Source organism: Nicrophorus vespilloides, unplaced genomic scaffold (assembly GCF_001412225.1).
Source record: "Nicrophorus vespilloides isolate i.1.1-1 unplaced genomic scaffold, Nicve_v1.0, whole genome shotgun sequence".
Taxonomy (NCBI): Eukaryota; Metazoa; Arthropoda; class Insecta; order Coleoptera; family Silphidae; genus Nicrophorus; species Nicrophorus vespilloides.
The window spans coordinates 1-15,236 of NW_017096277.1; the positions used below are offsets into that span (position 1 = coordinate 1).

The 15,236-nt window shown below is 39.7% G+C and overlaps 1 protein-coding gene across 2 annotated transcripts in view; it reads right to left on the minus strand.

Annotated features, from left to right (window-relative positions):
* Nucleotides 1-1,060: 1,060 nt before the first annotated feature.
* LOC108556495 (protein trachealess) overlaps nucleotides 1,061-15,236 on the minus strand; it is a 67,406-nt gene continuing 53,230 nt past the window's right edge. The window contains exons 1-10 of one of the 2 annotated variants that reach the window (XM_017912630.1): nucleotides 14,034-14,259; nucleotides 9,693-9,931; nucleotides 5,975-6,048; nucleotides 5,200-5,289; nucleotides 4,629-4,791; nucleotides 4,084-4,205; nucleotides 3,721-4,021; nucleotides 3,514-3,661; nucleotides 2,843-2,967; nucleotides 1,062-2,770 (exon numbers count right to left, since the gene is read on the minus strand). In XM_017912630.1, the coding sequence (XP_017768119.1) occupies nucleotides 1,728-2,770; nucleotides 2,843-2,967; nucleotides 3,514-3,661; nucleotides 3,721-4,021; nucleotides 4,084-4,205; nucleotides 4,629-4,791; nucleotides 5,200-5,289; nucleotides 5,975-6,048; nucleotides 9,693-9,931; nucleotides 14,034-14,137 (2,409 nt within the window). In that variant the 5' untranslated portion in view covers nucleotides 14,138-14,259 and the 3' untranslated portion in view covers nucleotides 1,062-1,727. Of the gene's footprint in view, nucleotides 2,771-2,842; nucleotides 2,968-3,513; nucleotides 3,662-3,720; nucleotides 4,022-4,083; nucleotides 4,206-4,628; nucleotides 4,792-5,199; nucleotides 5,290-5,974; nucleotides 6,049-9,692; nucleotides 9,932-14,033; nucleotides 14,260-15,236 lie in introns of those variants that run through there. The other variant, XM_017912629.1, reaches the window with a different exon arrangement.

The window sequence follows — 15,236 nt, forward strand, 5'->3', positions numbered from 1 at the left end:
ACGAATTACAGCCAAACGGCTATATTTTTTAAATGTAAAATATAAATATTCTCAGAAATTGTCGTTTAAAAAATAATTAATATTTGTTGATTAAGAAAGTAAAATTATTCGGTTACTTTTATTATTAATGTATGAAGTAATATGTTCTTGAGGATTTAAATAATAAACTCTTGTTGTTTTTTTATACCATATACGTATTTATTTAAAAGGGAAGGTTATCAATAAGTAAACGAAGACAAATAATGCAACGCATAAGTTGCAAAGTAACGAGTAAAACGAATAGGATCAAGTATATATTGCACATAAATATATGTTACATATTCATGATAAGCTGTTACTAAATTTGTACTGCACGCCAAGTGACAAAAATATAAACTAGTTATGGCTGATTCCCAGATTCACAGCTTTCTATGTTGGAAAATGAACTTATACAATAATTTCCCAAGTATGGGAAATTTGATCAGATCAGTTACAAGCTATGCATCGGAGAATTGGCTTAGGTGTACAAAACAGAAAACGAAACATAACCATCAACAAATCATACCGAATGTATTATTATAATATATATCACATTCCTACAACTTTCAGCACCTTTTCATCTTCAAGGATTATTCAATTAATTCTTCCATCCTTCACATCGACATCATCCTTCAATAATTATTACATAAATGGAATGTAGATATGGTCACTAATATATTATATACACAGGCCATGTTAAGCCACAAATGTCACCAATGCCCAGTGATTTAGCGTACATACATCTAATTTTTATTTCGTTTTATCATTTTTTTTTTGTTTATTAAGTATTTACAATTACTATAACAGGATATGATTATTATTGTGGAGAAAGAACCGTAACTAATGGAAATGAAAAGAACGATAATAATAAAATAATAATAGTAATAATAATAATAAAGAGAGGTATAGCAATAATGATTGAACCACAGTAAGTATAAACGTAAAATAGAAAACACAAACAAACAGCAAACGATTTAGACCTTAAACATTACCTAAAAGTAAATAATGGAATCGAATAAAACATAAACTAAACAATATAATAATAATAATATAACTCCTCTCTCAATTTACCCCCTCTGTATATCAATCAATCTCTCTCTCTTTGTGTATCTTCTCTTCATCGATCTTCCCTTCTAATCTTCTGCTTCTAAACCGACGATGGCCTCGCAACTTCGGTGCTGCCATGTCGATTGCGTCCAGTTAGAAAACAATAAGTTGTTATTTTGCGCGAAATATTCATGTATATGTATATATATAAAAAATAATAATAATAATAATTACTTCGCGATATTATTTTATATATATAATATTATTTAAAAAAAAAAACTATTTTCTTTGGTTTAATATGTTAGCCTCAAAATATTTCCAGTAATAATTTCCTTTTACATATGCTTTCAATAATATTATTAATATCTTCTTCTGCTCTTCGTTCTTTTATTTATATTTTTTTTCTTCCTTCTCTCTGGTTCTCACGACTGCCTCTTCCTCCATCGGTTTTACTCTTATTTGAGAAAATGATAAAATCTATTTTGGCTAATAAAAACAAGAATTTCTATCAAAGACAACGATGAAATTAATATAATATTTATATATATATATGTATGTATATATTAAGGAACGAGTTCAGTGCACACAATCATTAGCAGTTTGAATTCACTATGATAAATTATGTTTTATATGTACAGCACTTAAATTGTGTCATCAGTGCACTATGATGGTGAGTACCAGTTTGCGGGTGCAGTGGGAGCGGTTTTTCCGGGATGATACAAGTGGAAGCCGGCGCCTGCGGCGCCATGGTGGTAAAACTGGGGTTGCTCCACGTAGGAGTACACTTGGGGCTTCAGCGGCAGTGGACTGTCAGGGTACTGGTGTCGAAGAACATCCTGGTAGACGGGCGTCTCGAAAGCTACGCCACCATGAAGCTGCTGGTGCTTGTCTCTGGGCGACACGCTGGACGGAGGCGTCATGGCAGAGTGGTAGTCCATGGAGTAGCCCGTGGAGTAGTTCTGGTGTTGCGACAGCAGGAACTGATGTTCACTGTAGGAGGAAGAGCCTTCGCTGCCGGGTGGCGTGGGTAGCGGCCCCACCTGACCATCTCCTGGATAATATGAAGTGGAGTTTCCGGAACGTCCTCCTGCGCTGGTGATGCCATGAACATTGGCGCGAATCACGCTCTCACGATTTGCGTATAACTGCCTAAGCAGCGCCGATGCCGGTAGCGGTCCTTGCTGCTGCAGCTGCTGGTGATGAGCCCCAATCCATTGGATAGTGGTCCTCTGCTGTTGCTTCAACAGAGCGTCTGTGCTGAAGTCGGTGGGTTGATGTGCTGGCGATTTGCAGGCTGGAAGGTGCTTCGACATCGCGTTCTCCAGATCTTTGACGGAGGTGCCGCTAGATTCTTCAGGTTGTACTTTTGGGCTTGTGCCACTTGTGTCTGCGGGCACTGTGTGCACGACGCCTGTTGAATGGCATGAGGATGATTCCGGGCTGAGGACGATGTTTCTGTTGGGTGGCGCCGGCTGTTGTTCTTCATCTTCGTCCGATGACCCGGATGTTTCTTGCGTGCTCCTCCGTTTCGTTCCTCTCCGTACGTTTACAGTTTTCCTCTGAAGTCCATCGGTGGGTGTCTGTAGCTGGGTGACGTGCTCAACGCGGTGGCTCCTCGATTCGCCTGGATCCTCGGTGTTGTTATCCTCCAGATTCTGAGGTGGCTCTGGCGGTGGATTGGACGGCCCTCCACTGTTGCGGCCATCTTACCACAGACATTTGTTTTTATTATTTAGACTAAATTCAACTATTTAACATAGGTGGTACGTTAACGTACCTCCTCTATCCGCATCAGGTGATCCGTTCTCCGGGTCATTGTTGCTTGCTTCTTCCCTCTTCACCGTATGCGCATTGTCTTCCATTTGGCAGCAGTCCATGATCAAATTCTCGTACTCGCGACCACTGAAAACCACCAGTCACAATTACGAATTTGTAAATAGCAATAAACCACAATTTATACAGCTATAAAATAATTCAACGACTTAACTTCAATAACAAAATTATATAAAAAAACTAAATTCAAATTGTATATAAATTACATAGTACTATTGGCAGTGAGTCTATCAATTATTTAAAATTATTAAACCACCTAAAATATTTAGAAAATATATTTTTTGAAAGGCAATATATAATAGCGTCAATTTTAGTATAACAATGTCGACCGAGCATTGCATTCCGGACGTTTGACCGACAGTTTGTCGGTAAAGTTAAAAGCACAAACCTACAGTATTAATCCATCAACTATTATTGTTATAAACGTTTTATATGTCAGAAATTATTTGTGATACAATTTTACTAAAAATATTTTAATGAATTTAATAATGTGTTAAATTAATTAATAAATGAATTAATTATTTGTGAATTTAATATAATGTAGTTATTAAGCTTGTCGGGTTTTAATTTGGAAATATATTGGTAATATGATAGAGATGTGATGACTGAACTTACCTTATCACGTAGTTGACGCAGATGATGTTCTGCTCATCAGCATTCTTGGAGTTGCAGACGACAGTCGCGCAAGTTTGGATCCAGGTGTATCCGCCGTTTTTGTTCATCAGACGATAGTAATGGGTGAGGACTTGACCTTTATTAATTACTGAAATACAAGTTATTAGTAATCGATATTTGCAGGTGGGCGTGGTGTGAAGAGCTTACAGTCGACATGGCATTTTCTCAATTTGTTGGCATCCTCGCCGTGGCAGAGGGTGTACAGGTTCCTACCCGTCAACTCATCGGCGGTGTAATCCAATAAGTCGGAGACTTTCGGTTCGCAGTGAGCTATTCTGAAATCGAAGTTGATCCTCGTGACGAACATGTCGGATTCCAGGCGGATCTCGTGAACACTGGGTGGAGGTAATGCGATAGCTAGGGCGACCATTCCGAGCAGCGGAGGCTGCGATTTACGGGTATGCGAAAAGGTGTACTGCGGTCTCAGGCGGCACAGCATCAGCACGACCTGGAAATTGAGGTTTCGTTAAGGTTTCACGTTATTTCTAAAAGGGATTTGAGGGTATTTACCCTGTAGCCGGACGATTTGAAGTGGCATCCCCTTTTCGTCAGAGTGGACTTCATGCGGACGCAGAAAGCCCGATCCAGACCCTTGAATGCCGGATTGTTTCCCAGGGACATTATCGTGGACACTAGAATGGAAACGATGAAAATAGAAGATCGTTATGCTTTGGAGCAATGTAATAGGCTTGCGGTTATTGGTTAACTGAATCCGCAACCGCATACGGTCGTGATAACAGTCAAGATTGCTTAATTTCGGAATTGCTTCTAATTCTGATTTAATTTATATTTTTCTGAGGTTTTGAGAGCGGTTTTTTGTTATTGGCATACGACAGATTTCGAGGACTAGTCGAATTTGCGTGGGTGGAAAGCGCAATTGTATGCGATAATTAATCGAGTACGCGATTAGCCGCAGTATTCCTGGGCGTGACACAATATCGTCACCGCAGAATAACAATTGGCCACGTACGAGAGGCTGACTTCCATGCCAACCACGACTTCCTGTCGTAGCCGAACCGAAATGCCGTCGGGTGTTACGTTATGGCGATGCATACCATCTGGATTGTTGGTGCCGGCGTTGGAGGCACCCTCTTCGGAACCGCTCCCCGGGGAGGCCATGCTCTGACCCTGAGCCAGACCAAGACCTAACTGCTCTGCCATCTCCGAATGGTCGGAATGGTGGACGTAATCGAAGATGCTGCTTCCCGTCATCTCGACCTGCGACAGAGAAACAATTAGCTAGGGTCCTCATCAACGGATGGATGGGTAATTGATAGTGAACGAGCGGATGAGGCAATTAGTATGTGGGTTGGCTCGGTGCAAGAGATTTAAAACTGTAGGTGATAACATGTACGTGTGCAGCTAAGGTCGGCCATGTTCCCGCAGTTGCAAACACCCTATTGATTGTAACCCCGCCAGTCGCATTATGAATGGCAGGCACGCCGCTGCAGAGGACTACGTGAGGAGCATTTGCCATTGGGGCGGCGGGTGTTGGGTGGCTGGGTTTTGTCGGGTGTCGGTTGTCGGGTGTGCGAACGACGCGAACGTGGCGACCAACAACGTCGTCAACTTACTAGAACCACCATATCTACCACCCCAGAATCCTATACCAACTCCGATGCTTACCTGAGATAGACCCAAGTAAATGGACACCGTCTCCGAAATGTAGAGGAACCTTCCGTCGGCGGCCAGAGCTAAGGCAAATCCATCCAGAGACTGAAAAAGAAACTTGTTAAAGTCGTATCTTTGAAATGATAGTTATTCAAGAAGCATAGGTTCATCGGAAAACTAGAGCTGTTGCCCACTGATGTGTCACATGCACAATGTCTGGAGCGAGAAGGATGACTGTTTTGCAGAAACGCATTTATCAAAAATATATCTTTAACCGGTATCAGGGCTCCTAATGTCAGTAAACGAGTTAGTTATTCCCGTCATGTCCTGACGGTCATTCTTTATACACCGAAGGGATCAGACGTCAGCCGGGACAAGCGCGGGGTAAATTGGTTGGGAAAAAGTAAAGGGATGTAGCGGATATGTTATCCACGGCGTTCTCCGTCGCAATCATCTATTTTATGGAGTGGATCTACTTATTCATAAGCTGCCCCCTCAGAAATATAAAAAAATAACAAGTATATACAGAGCCAGTCATAAGTGCATAAACAGCCATATCTTCAAAGCTACTAGTTGGACAAACAAATATTCAACATTATTACTAAAAAAATATGTAATGAAACATCATTAATATATGAAATTTAATATGTTTAACTGAAACCAATTAATTTGATATTTAGAGATCTTCAGAAATAGAGAACATTTAAAGTACAATAGATCGAAAAGACAAGTTCAATTGATGTACTCGAAATTAAGGTAAATTAAAAATGTATATTTTAAATGAAATTACCTGCAATATGTGGGTACCCTGATGTTGCTCGAATATATCCATGACGAGTCCACCTGTCGTTCGGGTCCGGTTTGCTGAAAACATACCGAAAAACACACAAACGATGAGTCAAGTGGAAAGAGGGAAGGGCAAACCAATGAATCTCATAAAAGGGGTTGATACGGGGATTTCGCTAGTCTATTAAACGTGGGGCGGACGGCGATGTTTTCATCATTGGCACTTCATCAGAAACAGATCCGCTTCTTCATTATTCTTTTAGCGAACCTCTGCAAGCCATGTATATTTATGGAATATTATACAGTCGATCCTTCGAAATCCGGAGAAGCCAATCTACCGATTACACTCGTAAATCCTGGGATCTACTTAAAATTAAAAATGCATTTCTATTGCCTCCCGCAAATCTCGATGCGAAGCAATAGATCCAAAGACCCGAAACCCACCCCCAAACGCAGGCGCACCCAATTGATAAACTTCCCCATCGAACGGCAATATTTTACCGATGACATTATACCCAATTTGTTACACTTCTCTCTCTCTCTCTTTCTCCCTGAGATGCGCACATACTTTCCACCCAAACTCATATGTTATATGCCCTGTTATATAATGTTGCGCCAGACGGACTTCAATATACGGCCGTTATAAATCACACGTTATTAATGGTGGCTCTATTTTACAAATTAACCGGACAACATGTGAGCCGTCTCCGAATATTTCTTCCAATATCGCAACAGATTAGCAATAATCTGCTATTAGTTCCTCGACAGGACCTTTCCTAGAGGATGACCAATTTTTATTCATTAAATTACAATCCTCCGACTCATAACGGCAAATATTACGCTGATACGACTTCATTAAAGTGGGGGGTGGCGCAATTTCCACTTGCATCCGATAAATGGAATGAACATCCGGCGAGGGGTGCAAATTCCCGTCACTTTGGTTGCCTACCTCTGATACCTATTAAAGCGAAATATCAAGGAAGTAGTATCACCCCTCAATTTTGCCTTCTTTTATCATTACCGCTAGTGAAAAGATCCAGTCAGGTGTGATCTTTATTGGATAGTTCTTTATATAAACGTTTTATTAACGTACGTTATTCTTTTCTACATCCAGTGATACAGACATTACAAGCTATTGTTAAAATCATCCAATTAGAAACATATTTTGAGCACGTAGACAAAACTAATTTAAGCTAAATTAACTCTTCATAACGAAACATTGTTTTAGTATATTTATTCAAGTAAGAATAATAAAAAATTATATTACACAAATATTTTTTTAAAGCAATCATTTTAAACAAATATTATTCTGTGTTAACTTTATTTTGTACCTTCAATTTTATTACCTTCAAAATATTATGATTGATTAACATTAATTATTTGTATTATAAAAATATAAATAATTTGTGGTTTGAAAACATTTAAATATGATAATTATGTGAGTTTGGTTGCATATGTCTCGAGACAATTTTGAAAAAAAAATCTAAACTGATTTGTTACTATATATAAGTAACTTTTAATTTTTTCCCTTCAAGTTATATAAGTATATTAAAGTATTATTTATTCGTTATATCGTTTGTCTATCTTAGTGTTACATAAGATTTTATTTTTTTGCTGCGCTGATCGGTTTCTCATGATTTTAGATGAAAGAAGTGCAGCTGATGATGATGAGCGGATTTTTACGGTTTTCCCGAATCGAATCGATTGTCTATATACGGGAATTATTTTCCGATTAGTTGTTTTCGGGTGTGGACGGAGAAGAAGGCGAAGGAGGGTTGTTGCGGTAATTAGAAGAAGATTTGGTTTTGAATTCGATTAGCGGGTTGCCCGAATATACCCCGATGATTATGAATCGAGGGCGCGTGCTAATGAAATAAAAGGGGTACATGTGTCACCGTTGTCCTGGCCCGGGAACACACCGCCTCTGCCGCCTCCAATTCCGCCGCAGTCCCTACCACCCTTCCTCCCTTCGCACCCCTCGCATCAAAACTACAGCATGTAAATCTAATCACGGACCCTCGCTGTTAAATTCTGCAAATCCAATTCCCGCACCCCGCCCGAGTATGATAAAATTAGTCGGTGCTTATTGTAAACCAAACTCGGAAAATTTACAGTTGTAATTCGTGTACTTGCGGCTTGCGAGGGTTCGCCCTAAGTGAAATAATTATGCGGAATTAGTGCGCTCTTGAAAATGCCTCCTTACATTTACACGGACCCTAATGAATTGACATTGATCCGCCACAGCTTCCGGCATCCGGTTGCCACCCCTAATGAAGATGTTGCCTCCGTCGCAATTAATCGGCTCGTTGTTTAAGAGACTACTGTATTTCGCTTATTTTTTTTTTTGGGTGGTTGTTATTTGGATGTGGGTGTGTCTAAACATAACTGGTGATAAAAACCGGAGGCGATAAAATCAACAATAAGTGTAGGAAGCGGCACTCATCTTTCATAAAACAATATTGAAGAGGCGGTGGGGTCGTGTCCCGTGGGGCCCTTGGCCAGCGGTCAGTAGTATTCCCTTTTTAGATAATTCAATAACGGCCCGTCAGTAGCTTCGTTTTATCATATATCATTACGCCCATTGTATCCCACATGTACAACCAGGAATTCCCGAAAATAAGATTTGGACCCGACAATCAAACACATGCCAAATCCAACAAAAACCCATTCCACCCTCGTCCTTGTTATATCCACCCCGTGCAGTTGATTCCTTACACACACACACATATATTTATCCAACCACGAACGTATATATATATATAGATATATATTATTTTCTAAAAATAGAAACGCGGCATACAGAAATTAGTATCCACAATCACGTACAGACCAAACGAACGGACTACGATATCCAGTAAAAATAAAATGGTCGCCGCGTTTTATTATTCAACATAGGTGGATTGGTGTCATGAGCCCTCCATTGTTTTTTTTTCTTTTTTTCCTTCGCCTCTTTTCGTTTCCTTTTCCTTTTTCTTATTCTTATTCCTTCTCTTTCTTTTATTATTATTATGCCTTCGCTTCACTGAAATCTCTTTCAATTACACTACGATTACTATTCCCTTTAACTTCTGTACGCACCGAAAATAATAATAATTAGCATTTACATTTTACCTACTCAAAATTCAAGACAGAACGCGCCAGATTCCTTCAGTAGCCTTCTTAATTTCAGTAAGGATACGTATTAAAGAAAAGCAAAAACAAATATTGTTCAACCCTTGACATCAATGTATTAAATTAAAATTTTGTTAATATTGATTTGAAAGAAAAATATTACCAGTTTCTGTTTTGAATAAAAGTTTATTCTGGTGTTATATTATATGTTCTAGTTATTGGTGTTTCAAAATGAAGATAAATGAAATAATGTTGTTAAATGAGAAATTAATAATTTAGAAAACAAAAGTTTAACATTTCAATTCGAGAAATGTGTGGCTTCCCACAGGAAGAAAGAGGTGATTAAAAATTCCGAAGTTTTCTAAAGTTTAAAATCACGTACATTGGGGTACGATGGGTGAAAGAAGAAGAAAAAAATAAATAAGAGAAAAAAAATGTGAAGAAGAGCGTACGGCTTTTGCGTATTATTATTCAGTGCGGGTAAGTCTGTGTCGTGAGCCCCTATTGTAAGCTTTTTTTCTCTTTTAACTTTTTCCCTTCAACTTCTTCAGCTACTTTGTTTTTTTGTTATTTTTGGTTGTCGGAGTGCTTAACGCGCAAGAAGAACTTACTTTTGAGCGTCTTGTTGGGCGTAGGTCCGTCGCGGCTCCATGGTGGATCCCCGTGTCCCGAGAAGTCGCGCAATTTCAGGTACGATATAGTTAATCGAATAATACTGGCTTTGTCCAATTGGGAAGTGATGGCGGACGGCAGCGGTAACATCTTGGCCAACTCGTAGAACTCGAAGTTCTCCTTGCCGCGGCGTATCCTCGCCGAGTCACGGCTCTTCTCCTTCCTCAGCTCCAGGATACTGTAACAATAAAAGAAAGAAAAAACATGAGTTACATGAGTCCGGTACGAAGATCCTATCAGTTTTTATCAGTTAGTAGTATTTTAAGGGATGGAACGGGGACGGTGTTTCCTTTCGGGTCTCGTTGGGGAAGTATTGAAACGAAAGCTCCCGGCGGGATTTGTCGAGGGTCGCGCGCGCGATTGAACCTAGCCGAACTTTGGACGTCGGTCCCACAGGATGTATAAAAGTGAAAAGCAACATCGGGCCAGGGGTCACCGGGTGGATTCGATGATTAGGCGTTCCCGGAATGAAATGTCCGGTGAGCAGGGAGAAATTAAGGGCTGAAGGAGAACGAGCTGGTTTTAGTTTTACGAGTGCACGTAACCGGAATCCAATCACCGTTCAAACAACGCCCGAACGACAGGAAGGCCCATAACTCACTAATCTGCACAAAAGAAGTGCCTATCTCTCTCTCTCTTTTCTTTTTCTCTCAGCAGAACTACAAAAAAAAAAATAAATGAGCAATCCACTTGAATTACACCCTGCCAGAGAGTGTTTGTTCTCTTTTATTTATTTTATTTTCGTGGGGTATTTCTTGGATATATATTTTTTTTCTGGTTTGCAAGGTTGAGAATTTATTGGGCCCGGGGTTTAATTGAGGACCGGCTCCGCGTCTTCTTGGAGTAACAGTAAAAGTAAGTAATATTGAGTAGTGGTGTTCGAGGGGCGTCCCGTGGGATCGGATAGTCATTAGTGTGACACATAGCGCACGTAGGATGGGTCATAAACCGGGCATCCGCATCCTCAGCTGCCAGTCAGCAGTCCTTCGGACCTTAGTAGTCGCTCTTGCTTTTACCGCTATGGATGCGACGGTACGTGGGTCACTCCTAAAGTTGATGTAACGTTGGATGGGAATGGGGTTGGGGGCCGCACTTAGGATGCACATATGAGAAGATAAAAGGAGTCCGCTATCCTCTGGGGAGGACGGGAGGTGTCGCGTCGCCAGGTACCACAGCTCCGGCCTACGGAGATGCTGATAACCTAATAATCGGGAGGCGAGGGGCGAGTCTCCACGGAGTTGAATGACGGCTGAAGTGGCGCGCACCAATTCCAACCAATTTCTGGCCCAAAAAGTTGGGCTTAATTTTGTTTTCACACGCTGCCCTTCACAAGCGCCGCAAATTGAGCAGAGGCGATGCCGACAGAAACAATTCTTCGGGGCCAATTACCGTCCGGGAGCTTTTCCCCCAAAAGACTCCTCCATCTCTCTTTCTCTTTTCTATTATTGCAACATCGCTATGATCACCTCCGAAAGAACACACGAGAGAAAAAATACTATATATATATATATAAAAAAAAGCCGGAGAATTGAAGGGACAGTAGTGTCCCGATAATACGATTATGCCAGGGATAACATTTTCCGAAAAGGGGGAGAGCTCGGATAAAAATGAAAACAAGACCAATTGTCGTCGCCGGATTTCCACATCCCATATTCATAGTGGTATTTGCCGACTCCCGAGAGAGCATTTCAATCACGGATATTTCATATGAATCATTTCACACATCCGAATGTTTTAAGCTTCTTACCCAATATTAATCAATGTGGTTTTGGTATCACGAATGAAACCACTCTCACCATCCCCCACAAAAAATCTGTATTATTCGAAAATGATCCCTTTCAGACATCAATTTTAAATTTCCGAAAAGACTCCCTACAATAACAACAAAAAACAGGAGACGCAGTAAAACGAACACCCCTCAAATCCGTACGCAGCGGTTTTCATGCACTGCCGGAAAATCTGTCACATTACCATCCCGAATTTAAAACAAATAAAACTTTATTGTCGCCCCGTGTTTGACTCGATACGTACAACTGTTGTAACCAAATTTCACCACATAAACTTGATTTGAGGGTAAATACGACAATGCTGAAATGGGAAATCAAAGCGATGAGTAACATTTTTTTTTTCTTCCACCCCAGCATTTCGATATATCATCATTTATGAGAATTTTAAACGAAACTTCAATAATACATAAACCATCATAACTTCCAAATACCATTACATAAAAGTAATACCTTAATAAGTCAATTTATTACTTAAAAACATATAACTAAAAATTTGTACTGAATTTAATTAAAAATCAAAGTTAAAACTTTCAATACATTGATTATAACATCCTTTATTATTTCAAACAAAATTTCAATTATACCATAAATAATTAACTACAAATTTGTAGTGAATACAAAAGTAGAAAGTTATGAATGATTTGAGTATACAGGAAGACATCGGTCTTTCACCTTTATTTTTACTAGCATATTTTTGTGTATACAGTTGTGATTTTTTTTTGTAACGTGGCATCATGTATTGGAATACATGTTTTGATTATTAATCAACTTTTTCGTTGCAAACAGTTAAGAAAAACGTTTTTTTTTTAAAAATTTTCTATTTTATATGATGGACAAAGTTTTCCGCTGACATAAGACAATCAGAGAGAAGCTCAAGGATAAGTCTTTAAACGGAATGGCTTCTATTTTAAACTGGAAAGACACTGTTTAATGATAATCATTTTAACGGATTCTAATTTAAATAATTTATATGAGGCATGAATAATAGTTGGACGTGCACATATTTTAAATCGTAGACAAACGAAACGGATAATAATAGAGAAAACAAATACAAATGACATCTTCTTTCAAGTTTATAAAACTTTCAACATTTTGTGAATAATTTTCAATTGAATTAAAAGTGTTCAAACGAAGTGATTATCGAAAAATTGGTTTGTATGGTTTAAAACGTAACGACGAATTACAGTTGCTGTTATGAAAGTTTAAACAATTCTTATTGGGCCACGAATAGGAAATAAGAGATAAAGTAATAAAAATTTGAACGATTTCTATACGAAAACGTTTTTGCATGTCTATGCGTCTCGATAAAAATCAACACTTGCAGCTGCAAATCATATCGCTAAACGCTAAAGGAGGGATCGGCAAACCCCGACTCTTTTCGTTATTAACAATTCTATTGGTTCTAATGAACGGGTCGGCCCGCACAATCCATTGGTGGCTCATCACTATTTTTTTTTGTTAAATGATAAAATCTTAAACTTAAACTAATCGAAAATGGACATATCTAAATACACTTGTACGTCGAATCAAACATAAATACTATTAGTTATATAAACAAATATCGTATATATTACACGTAATTTGCCAAATAATTTACTTGTAGATTTAGTTTTTTGGATTTGAATTTCGTAATGTTTAAAATTTTAACAAAGATAGTATTTAGGAAATTCTAAATGAAAAAGTTGAAAATAATAGTTTGAAAATGGAAGCTTCCATAATTGCAAAACATTGGTCTATTGTGGAATTGGGAATGTCTGTCGGTATATGCAAATACCGGGTAACAGGAGTAACCGCAGACAGGAGTCTTCGGCAACGCGTGACAATGACATCGCAATGGAAATGGTAATAGTCCGGCGGTCAGCGTATCCCGATTATTATTTACAACGGTTTTGGGTCCGAATTCGGGCACCATCCGTGAATGGCAAATGAAACCGATTGAATGGAATCGCCGATTGGCAATGCGTGATCGAAATCGCTTAAGCCCGATACACGCGACTAGACCGGTCCAGTCTGGCTTGTTCCGATCCGAAGGAGGAGGAGGAGGTGGAGCGGCGAGTGGCTTTACGACCATCGAGGATTTCCTATCAGGAAGTCCGATTTACCGCACACTGACCATAAAATAAATTTCAGCAGCGGCAACATCGCCGAGAATACATGAGATCTTATACCTAGGTGATGGTGTGTTGGTATTGTATTTGTTTTTGTTGAAAGGAAGAGCTGGCTGATGGTGATCATTGTTAAAGGCATGCAATGGTAGTCGAGCCGTGCGGATGCGATCACGTGCTGCTCTATGGTTTCTTTTTTTTTTTTGAAGGGGTGGTGGTGGTGGAGGTCGCACACCTGACTCGTCCAAAGATGAGCCGGGGGTGCGTCAGGGGAGGTTTGGTATTTTCAACTATTTACAACTAATAAGCAGAGATAATAAGTATAACATGCCCTGGTTCGAGGACAGGAGTCTGTTTGTAGGGGACACAGAGATCCGCTGGTACGAACCAGGAGTGCGTGAACGCTGGGTTGATGTTGATTCCGATGGGTGCTTGCCGTTGGAAGCTGGAGGAGACGGCGTAGTCCATGGCAACGGCTTGGTACGGCAGCATCGTGGTAACACGGCGAAGGGTGCAAAACGAAAACGGTACGCGGTTGCGGATAGACACTCGCGAAGATGCGCTGACGGTGATGTGTACCACCAAAGGCAGCGGAGGAGACGCGGTCGGGTCGCGGCTTCGGCCCTGTGTGTGCCTGTCGAAACTCCGACCGTCGGGCGACTCCAAGAAGTGGGCGGTTCAAGATGAAAATGGGAGGTCCCAGGATCAACTGGTTGGCTGCAAGTACGCAGCTCACGTAGGCGCACGCCGACGTCGCGCGCCTCGTCGCACGTCCATTCGTTGAGCGCACCGCCCCCGCACACCGCATCAACAAGTAGCCAATACACCACCGATGCCATGCGTCATATTATCACCTACTTCCGGTAACGCATTCGCGCCTCGCGCCTCCTCGGAACTGGGACAGCGCCGATGCTGCCTAGGCTTCTGATGCCACCTCCGCCGCCTCCGCTGCTACAAACTTAAACCCTGTAAACCGGTACAGGCTACTCACGGAACTCGGAGGCGGGGCACTCCATTTAGGTTTTTCTTAAACCTTTGACCAAACCAATACTGACTTGAGTTAGTTCACAGTTAACTAATCTACATTACATGAATTGTCATAAACACAACCACCCTCAAATTTTCACTCAGTTCATTCATTTCATAAACAAAATTATTTATTTACAATTATTATTACTGCAACAAAATGCATATTATATATTTTCAATAATTATTTAAAACAAAAAATAAACATTTTCTGTTTTTATATTTTAATGATGAATATTATGATTGTTTTTAACATATTTTACAAAACAGTAAATATCAAATATAACACCCTTTCGCCAGCCTATTAATTTATTGTATGTTAAAATTTATTTATGTATAAATTGTACTTTTTTTTTCTTCTTCTTATGTATTGATGTTTGGCCAATAAATTATTATTATTATCAAATATAACAGGTAAAATTTAAAAATTGACTTGAATTACATTATTATATAAAAATTATATAAAAAAAAGTATTCTCACGTATATATTGAATAATCTGGCTTTGAGCTAGGAAATATGATAATTCGTTGAGCTTTGAGCTCTGTGATTGGTTGAGACGAGCGT